The sequence below is a fragment of the Orycteropus afer genome, unplaced genomic scaffold (genome assembly GCF_000298275.1).
Source record: "Orycteropus afer afer isolate SDZICR_OR568_19922 unplaced genomic scaffold, OryAfe1.0 scaffold00250, whole genome shotgun sequence".
NCBI classification, from domain to species: domain Eukaryota; kingdom Metazoa; phylum Chordata; class Mammalia; order Tubulidentata; family Orycteropodidae; genus Orycteropus; species Orycteropus afer.
This window is the reverse complement of record NW_006921837.1, coordinates 1,369,784-1,379,746: the sequence shown is the minus strand read 5'-3', so window position 1 is coordinate 1,379,746 and position 9,963 is coordinate 1,369,784. Positions and strand designations below refer to the sequence as shown.

At 37.3% G+C, this 9,963-nt stretch overlaps 1 protein-coding gene across 1 annotated transcript in view; it reads left to right on the top strand.

Moving 5' to 3' along the window:
• TOPAZ1 (testis and ovary specific TOPAZ 1) overlaps nucleotides 1–9,963 on the top strand; it is a 146,660-nt gene that overhangs the window by 40,291 nt on the left and 96,406 nt on the right. Inside the window, 2 exon segments of the mRNA XM_007949675.1 lie at nucleotides 4,764–4,825; nucleotides 6,475–6,602. Of these exon segments, the coding sequence (XP_007947866.1) occupies nucleotides 4,764–4,825; nucleotides 6,475–6,602 (190 nt within the window).

Below are 9,963 nucleotides of genomic sequence, written 5' to 3'. Positions count from 1 at the left end.
ATCAGTAAATATGAATTTGTTGCTGTCATTTTTGTTATGTGCTTTTTGGTGGTGTCGATTTCTTTGTTCCATATAAATTTCTATGCTGAGCTCATTTTGTTTATGAATCATGTTATCACTTCCTTCATTGCTATTGTTTTAGTGTTTGCTGAATATTTATGCTGGTCCTCTTTTTTGATGTGAAAGTTTATCATTTTTCTTTGAGGTTACCCTATGATTTATAGTTTTCTTACCATGTTTGGAATAGTCCGTTCTATCTTGTAGTTGTCTTGACTTCCCTACCATCTTGTTGTTGTTGTTGTTGTTATGTGCTGTTGAGTTGCACCTGACTCATAGCGACCCCTCCTTGGGTTTCCAAGGCAGTATCATTACGGAAGTAGATTGCCCAACCTTCCTTCCAATGAGTGGCTGGTGGTTTTGAACCGCCAGCCTTCTGGTTAGCAGTCAAGTGCCTTAGGCACTACGCTACCAGAGCTCCCCCCTACCATCCTAGAAGTTCTGTAACTACACAGTTTTTTCCCTCTTTTTGGTTTGTAGTTGTCCTCATTTATCAAATGATGTCTCTGGTTCCTTGTTTACAATCTTGTAGGCTTAGTTACTTTGGATAATTCCATAGCTGGGTTGGTTTCTGGGTTATGTCATCATGTGTGTTAATGGTCAGTTGTTGTTGGCTGTTGTTGTTTCTCTGTCCAAAGGGCACCCTTCAGCATCTCTTGTAAGGTTGGTCTGCTTTTAATAAATTCCCTTAATTTCTGCTTATCTGGAAATGTCCTAATTTCACCATCATATTTGAGGGACAGTCTTGCTAGGTACATAATTCTTAGTTGGAAATTTTTCTCTTTCAGGGTTTTATATCCCATTGTCTTCTCTCCTGCGTGGTTTCTGCCAAGAAATATGAGCTTAGTGTTACTGGTTGCCCCTTGTAGGTAACTTTTCATTTTTCCCATGCTGCTCTCATGATTCTTTCTTTGTCTTTCATTTTGGTGAGTTTGATGATGATATGTCTTGGTGATTTTCTTTTGGGGTCTATCCTGTTTGGCGTTCTTTGGACTTCCTGAATGGATATATTCTCATCTTTCATCATACCAGGAAAACTCTATTCCAACAAATCTTTGACAGTTTTCTCTGTGGTTTTATTTGTGTCTTCCTGTTCTGGAATTCCGATTACATGTAGGTTATTCCTTTTGATAGTGCCCCACATGAACCTTAGGCTTTCTTCATTTTGTTTTGATCTTTTTTCTGATGTATCCCTTTCCAAAGAAGTGTTTGGGTATTTGCCTTAAATCTCCCTAATTCTGTCTTCCATTGATTCAATTCTGCTCCTTTGCCCATTCAATGTCTTACCTATTTCTGAAAATATAGTATTAATCTTCTGGATTTCTGTGTGTAGATTTTGTATCATTTCTAATTTTTCATTTATTTTGTCATTTTGTTCTTGTATTACCTTTCAAAGTTGTTGTAGGGTTTTCTCTTTGTTTTCCTCTATTTTGTCAGTGTTTTCCTTGATCTGTCTCTCAACTCGCTGAAGATACCTAAATATAATTTTTTTTAATTCCTTATCATGGAGTTCCAATGCTGCGTCTTCCTCAAGGATGTGTTTTGGCTCTGTGTCTTGGTCCCTTGTTTCTCCTGCTTTATCTTGCTTCTTTGTTTGGACTGTGATGCTCTGTTGTCTCCAAGGCATTGTGACGTTTTTGTGTTTTTATTTAATTGGTGATTGTATGTTGGAGTGACTTGCCCACGATTATTATTTTCTTTGTTTTGTTTGTATTTACAGTCTATGCAAGCAGGGTACTATGCTGTGCTTCTCTATGTGCTAGTGGGCAGCACTTACACACTCACCAACTCCTTTCCTGTTGTCAGCCTCTCGTATGTCCCTGCTGACCTTGGCAAACAGAAACTATTCTTCGGTCTCTGGAATCCGAATGAGGATGCTATGACTTTAAAATCCAAAATGGTTGCCACTTGTAAAGATTAAAAATGGCTGCACCCTCTGTCACTTTAAATATCCAAAATAGCTGCCACGTGTAAACAATCAAAATAGCTGCACCCTCCAGACAGCAGAAAGTCAGCAGCTCAGGTTGTCTCTCACCTTGTTGTTTCCTTCCTATTCATAGGCCACCAGCTCAGTCGTTCCTGCAGCCCTTGGTGACTAGGGCTGATCTTTTTTAGGTTAATTCTCAGGTCCCAGCACCACTTGGAAGTGCTCACACTGTTGGTCCCGTCAGAGTAGCTGATAGTCCAGAGCTCCGACCATCTCTGTACTCACTGTTTTCGTTCAGGTTTTTCCACTAGTTGGTGCCTAATGCACTTCTGTATAATTCCTTTCAAAGCTCAGGCCTCCAGGATTATCTTCTGTATCTCTATCAATTGATTTTTCTTTTCTTTGTTGAAGAGGGTCTGTGTCACTTGTCAGCCTATTCCTTCATCTTCGAGGCAATAAAATCAACAATTCTTCATTATTCCTTTTCTATTCCCTTTCCCATTGCATCAATGCCAAACTTACTTTCTACTCCATCAGTGTAAAACTGTAAAATATTTAGGCAGACTACAGTTATGTTTATTACATACTTTTAATTTAGATTAATTGAACTTCTTTGTGTCTCTCCACTTCAAAACAAAAGTAAACTTCTTATAAGAGTGCCGTATCATCATTTAAAAAAAAAATTGTGCCTGTATAAACTACCAGCAGTATTATAAATACTTGTTTAATTCTTTGAAATTAAGCAGTACATTTGCTATACCTATTTATGAATGGAACTTTCAGGATAATTAGAAACTTCATAAACATCTCCATCCTTCAATTCTCCTGTATTTATGGTCATGTTGGGTCACTTAATCCTCTTCATGGTGTTACTTTAATATCTCTCATGACTGTTTTCAGTTCTCACTGCTATTATCTTACTTATCTTCTTCTTTCCAAACCCACTGCCATCAAGTTGATTCTGACTCATAGTGACTCTATAGGACAGAGTGGAAATGGAACTGCCACATAGGGTTTCCAAGGCTGTATGTCTTTATAGAAGCAAACTGCCTTATCTGTCTACCGCAGAGCAGTTGGTATATTTGAACTGCTGACATTTTGGTTAGCAGCTGAATGCCTTAATCACTCCACCACAAAAATGGGCTCCTGGTTATGTATTCTGAATTCTCTTAGTATATCTTCTGCTATAGTGGTTATTCAGAAATAGAAATTGATCTGCCAGTGAATGCTTACAATGGCTCTCAGCCACCCGAAGATAGAGTGTAAATTACTTGGCATGGCTTTTTAAGACTCGTTAGTGGATCTCCATCCATTCTCTCTGACAACTATGGTGTTGGGCAGAGGAAAGTCAATTAACTAGAACTTATGGTGAGTTTGATATGTATTCTTAGAGCAAATAGGAATTCCCTGGACTTTTTTAAAGTAGAGAAGAATTTTATCTGATTTACATTTTTAAAATCATTATTCTGTGGTCTGGAGAATAAATTGGTATGGAGCTACTTTAATAATTAGACCCAAAGGACATGGTGTCTTCAAACACAGATGTGGAAGTTGAAGTATAGAACATGGCTGAATCTGAGAGAGAGTCAAGAAGTGAAAGTTGATTAATCAGAGGGGGGTGAGGCAGAGGAAGTTTTATTATTTTTTTTTTTTGAATCTCTGAGGATATTACCATTCATCTCAGATGCAAAAGGGTAAGATTCAGGCAGGTTTAAGAGGTCACATTTAGTCATGTTGCATTGAAGAGGACTTTGAGATACTGAAATGAAAATATTCTGATAGACAGCTAGATATAAATCTAGAGAGAAGTCTGGGTTCAGAAAAGAGATTTGCATGTGTGTGTATGTTCTTTCTGTTTGTATTGTTATTTTCCCACCCTTTAAACTGTGTACTTCTGATGATTCTAGGGTATATGTTGCGAAAATGCTCAATATTTTTCAATGACTTCAAAGAACATTGTACACAAAATGTTTTGTTTTCTTCTTTCTTGGCTAGGAAATCATCCTGTACTGATGAAGAGCAGTTGTAGATATGTTTAATAAAACCTGTTTATTAAATGAGTAAATGGTGGGATTATAGATGTTTATTGTATTTTGTACTGTGTACTTTCATGTATTTGAAATTTTTATCTAAATTTTTAAACATGGAATAGTGTTTGGCACTTTATATTTGAGTGGCTGCTATATATGTGCTTTTTATTTGTTGATCTTATGCTATTGGCTTTGAGGACATTTTATCTCATTTAATCCTCACAATAACCTTATAGGTGGGTGGTATTCTCATTTTACAAATAAGATTAGACCAAAGAAATTAGATAATTTTGCCACAGATTATACAGTAAGTGGCAGAACAGTATTTGATCCCAGGTTAGCTTTGGCCTTTATAATGGTATGTTGTCTTCAGAGACTACAAAAAAAACCCTCAACCTCTTGCTCTCAAGATATTTCCCTTTTACACTGAAAGCATACTTATATATGCTTGGGATTAGAAGTTAAACACTACCTTCTATTGGCGTAATGCTGCTTGTTATATCTTATTGGGTTCTCTCTGAGTAAAAGAGTTGAATGGCAGCACTCCCTAACCTTGAGGCACTATGTGATTGTGAAGCAAATGAGGGGTATGCCTGGGTGTGCTGAGTCCTGAATCCCAGTATAGTACTTTGCCCTGGATGACATGAAGTTATGCCCACCAGTTGCTAAAGCTAGTATTGTGTGGTGTTTAAAGAGATGAATAATTTTGCTTGGAAAATAATGTTTAAGCTCTTTTGGCTTTATAATAGAGAACTTCCTATACTGGACCCTGGATTGATGAAGTCAGATGTCTGCCCTTCTTTGTTAGCAGGTAAGATTGGATTGGACATTTTTAGAATATCCAATGTGGAAATATCTTTTTTTTTAATCTCCATTCAGGCCTAATCAAAATGAAATTTCTAGAATGGGAAGTTTCCTTTTTTTGTTTTATTGTGATTTGGATGAAAATGTACAGAGTACATTCACTTTCCATACAGCAGTTCACATACACTTTGTCTCATGACACTGACTACAATTTACCACAATCCAGCAGCTCCCCTCCCACTTCCTCCCAATAGTTACCTCTTCCCTGTGTCCATCCCTCCATGTACTCCTGCCACCTGAGCTGTCTCCCTGTGCATAAACAGCCCTTCTTTCTCCCATGATTATTCTCTCCAAGGAGTGTATCTACCTCAGGTAAATGTTCAACTCATATACCTGTCTTTTGTATGGCTGGAAGCCACAGGTGTGGGTTCAATTCCAGACCTGAAGGGCAGCTAGGGACCATAGTCTCAGTGGTTCCACCAGGCTCTATCAGTCCAAAAAACCTGGTCCGTCCCCCCCCTTTGTTTCCCCCAAATGATTTTGAGTTTTGTTCCACATTAGAATGGGAAGTTTCTTATTTTGAAATCTGTTAACCCTTTGTTTTACAGTTTCTCAGTTTTTCTCCATTTTAGTATGACTGGTTGGCTGGCCACATTTTGAGGACTTTTCCATTTGATAAAAATAACTATGATAGGCTTCATCTACAAAAGATAGATAATTAGCCTCAGGTGTTTTTATTTTGAAATTGAAATATATATTTAAAGGTGACAGTCCAAAAGATTTGAGCTTCCATGACCCTGAGACCAGAACTAGATAGTGCCAACTACCACTGCTGACCACTCTGAGAAGGATTACAAGGTAAGGTCCTGGACAGAATGGAAGGAAAATGTAGAACAAAACTCAAAATCATAAAGAAACACCAGGTTACTGGCCTGATAGAGACTAGTAGAAACCTTGAGACATAGCCCTTAGACACCCTTCAAAACTGGAACTGAATTCACCTCCATGGCTCAACTTTCAGAGTAGGCCTGAAAGATGAACAGGAACACCAGGGAAGTGTACTCAGAACAATCAACCACTTGAGATCAAAAGGGCAGCACTTGCTCAGGGATAAAGTTCAAAAGGCAAGAAGGGATGAGAAAGAAAGACTAAGAGAAATGGTAAACAGAGGAAGGAAGAGGGGAGAGTGCTGTTACATTGTAGGGATTGCAGTGAATGTAACAAAACAAAATGTATATGAATTGTTATAGTTAGCTCACATTTTAAATCTAAGTCTTTGTAAAAATTTTAGTAATTAGCAACTAATAATATTATTTACCTGGATCTTTACTTCACAGAAACTAATTTAATATAAATTTACTTTGACTTTCAAGTTTTAAAGATATATTGTAAACAGCTATACATGGGCAAGAACGATTTTTAAATGTATTAAAATGTCTTTCAATTTTATATTACTCCAGATTCTTTTTATGCCATATAATGAAGTTATTTTTATAAAGGGGGAGGATTTAGTGTATAATTTGCTGAAAACTCTGTATTTGTCACACCGGACCTTAAGAGAGCCTCTGAATTCTAACTCATTTTTAGAGTAGTCTTTGAATAACATTGTTATTTTGTCACTTAAAGTTTTTACAGCTGAATATTATTTCTTTTCAGCAAATGAGATAAAGCATGAATCCAAAGGTGTAAGTGTTTCCTTAGGAGAAGTTACCAATGAGACCTCTGAAAATGAAAAACTGGGAAACGTCAGTGAACATATGAAAGGTTCAGACTTAGAAGAGAAGGTACTAGGGAATGTTTTTGCGTTTTATTTCTTGTTTTAAATAGTGGTTATGCAGAAATTCGTCATAACAGTGTCAAGTGACAACTGTAACACCTTTTTATTGGTTAAAAAAATAACTATGGGATATATGGCTTGATTCTTTGCATAAACACAATATAAGCAAGGTTTCCTTTTTCTTGGAAAATGAGGGGTACTGTTTAATTACATATTTAGCTTTTTCGGTATCTGAAGTTTTTCTCAAATCTTATCTAAGTTTTTCTGAGCAAAATGTTGCCTATTTTTGCCTCATTAAATACAAATTCTGACTATATTGTCTGATTTTCCTTGAAATTTTAGAATATGATGAAACCTGAGGGCCATTATTATAAGTCATTTGACCATAGATGTAGAAGGTACAGGAAATAGAGCTAAACCTAACCTGATGCCAAAACATACCACTAGTGTGTGATATTTAGGGAAAACTTTTGGTATCAGGTTTTTGGTTTTATTTTCTGCCAAGTAATGTATATGATTGCCTGAAGCTTTTATACAATTTAATTGACTCCTAGACAGTCATTTCATACTTTCTTCTTAAACCTCCATTGCCTCCTCATCTATCCTCAAAACTAACAACTTGTTCCATACTTCATCGAGAAAATTGAAGTAATTGAAAAAGACCTTCCTAAGTTCCCAAAAATAAAGTAGCTCACGTGCCTATAAAAACCAAACCCACTGACTACAGAGGCTTTATAGGGTAGAACTGCCTATAGGGCTTCCAAGGCTGTAAATCTTTACAGAAGCAGACTGCTTTGTCTTTCTCCCATGGAATGGGTTCAAACTGCCAAGTGCCCCACAGCCCAGACCTTGAATTTGTTCTTTGTTTCTATCTAGACGTGTTCCCTAGTCTTTTCTAATCTCATTGGTTTAAATGCCATCTATGTGCTGGGACTTCCAACTTTCTCTCTCCAGCTCAGATTTCTCTGAACTGCAGGTCCTTGTGTCTAGTTGTCTACTTTATTTTTCCACTTAGATGGCCAGTTAAGCATCTCAACATGTCCAAAATTGAACTCCTGATACCTATCCCCTTCCCTACTGCAAACCAGCACACCCTATAATCATCCCTTTCGCTGTTAATGGCAACTCCATCCTTATAATTGCTCAAGCCCTAAGCCTTAGTTATCTTTGCTTTCTTTTTCTCTCATTTTTCTCAGTCCATGCCCAGACTGAGGAAATCATGCTGTTGGCTCAGATAATGTATAGAAACTGTCTGCTTTCCATTCAGGTCAAGGCCAGTGTCGTTTCTTGATTCAGTTATTAAAGTAGCCTCCTGCTTCTATGCTTGTCCTCTTGTAGTCTTTTAACACAGCATGAGTCAAATCATGTCATTCTGCTTCAAAATATCCATTAGTTTCTAATATTATTAAGAGTCAAAGCCCCCAGTACCTCCTCTCCACCCTTTTACCACTCTGGTTATTTTACTACTCTCATCCATCACTGACCACATGAGCTTCTTTGCTATTCTTGAAAACATGCCAGGCTTTGTCCTACTTCAGGGCCTTTGCTTTTGTCATTTTCTATGCCTGGAATGTTCTTCCCTAGAAAATGGTATGACTGGCTTTTTTATTTCTTTCAGATCTTTACTCATATTTCCCCTTCTTCACTGCCCCTCTGCTTTACCACACCTGATATCATTCTCCAGGGAATGGTCCTTTCTGACAACATGACCAAAGTAGATGAGATGAAGTCTGGCCCTTCTTGCTTCCAAGGAGCATTCTGGCCACACTTCTTCCAGGACAGATCATTCTTTTGGCAGTCCGTGGTATTTTCAGTATTCACCACTACTGCAATTCAAAGGCATCATCTCTTCTTCAGTCTTCTTATTTATTGTCCAGCTTTCACATGCATATGAGGCAATTGAAAATACCATGGGTTGAGTCAGGTGCGCCTTAGTCTTCAAAGTGACATCTTTGCTTCTTTTTTTTTCTTTTAATGCATTTTATTGAAATACAATTTATGTACAGTAAAATACACAAAACTAAAGTAACATGGGTCAGTGCTTTTTTTTTTTTTGCAGTGTTCTCTCCCCTCCCCTCCCCCCCCAGCAACCAACAAAGTTTCCCTCCATATATAAACCTTTCCTTGACCCTCCACAACAACAAACTAATACTATATTTGTCCTTCTGTGATTGACTTATTTCACTCAGCATAATGTCCTCCCAAGTTCATCCATATTTTGCAGTGTTTTACACATTCTACATTATTCTTTAGTGCTGCATAGCATTCCATTATGTATGTGTACCATAGTTTGGTCATCCACTCCTCCACTGATGGGCACATAGGCTGTTTCCACCTTTTTGCTATTGTAAATAGTGCTGCGATGAACATGAGTGTGCGTATATCTGTTCCTGTCCTGGCTCTCACCTCTCTAGTATATATACCTAGAAATGGGATTGCTGGGTCAAATGGTATCTCCAATTCCAGCTTTCTAAGAAATCGCCATATTGCTTTCCACAGTGGTTGTGTCACTTCACAGTCCCACCAGCAGTGTATTAGAGTCCCCAATCTCTCCACATCACTGTCAGCATTTGTTATTTTCTGTCTTGTTGAACCTTGCCATCAGTGCTGGGGTGAGATGGTATCTCATTGTTATTTTGATTTGCATCTCTCTGATGGCCAATGATTGTTAACATCTCTTCATGTATTAGTTGGTTACCTGAATATCCTCCTTAGTGAAGTATCTATTCATGTCTTCTGCCCATTTTTCAATTGGGTTGTTGTTGAGGTGTTGGAGTTTTCCATAAATCTTAGAGATAAGTCCCTTGCCAGATATGTAATTATCGACAAGTAAGAATTTGTTGCTGTTATTTTTGTTATGTACTTTTTCATGGTGTCGATTTCTTTGTTCCATATAATTTTCTATGCTGAGCTTGTTTCATTTATGAATTGTGTTATTCCTTCGTTGATTTTGTTTTAGTATTTGCTAAATATTTGTGCTGGTCCTCTTTATTTTGATGTGAAGGTTTATCATTTTTCTTTGAGGTTACTCTGTTACCTATAGTTATAATAGTTATCATTTTCTTCCCATGTTTAGAGCATGTTTAGAGCAGTCCATCTATCTTGAGATACAAGAACTATATATATATATATATATGTCTTGACTTCCCTACCATCTAGAAGTTCTGTAATGACACAGTTTTCTCCCTCTTTTTGGGTTATATCATCATATGTGTTAATGGTCGGTTATTGTTGGCTGTTGCTGCTTCTCTGTCCAAAGGGCTCCCTTTAGTATCTTTTGTAAGGTTGGTCTGGTTTTAACAAATTCCCTTAATTTCTGCTTATCTGGAAATGTCCTAATTTCACCATCATATTTGAGGGACAATTTT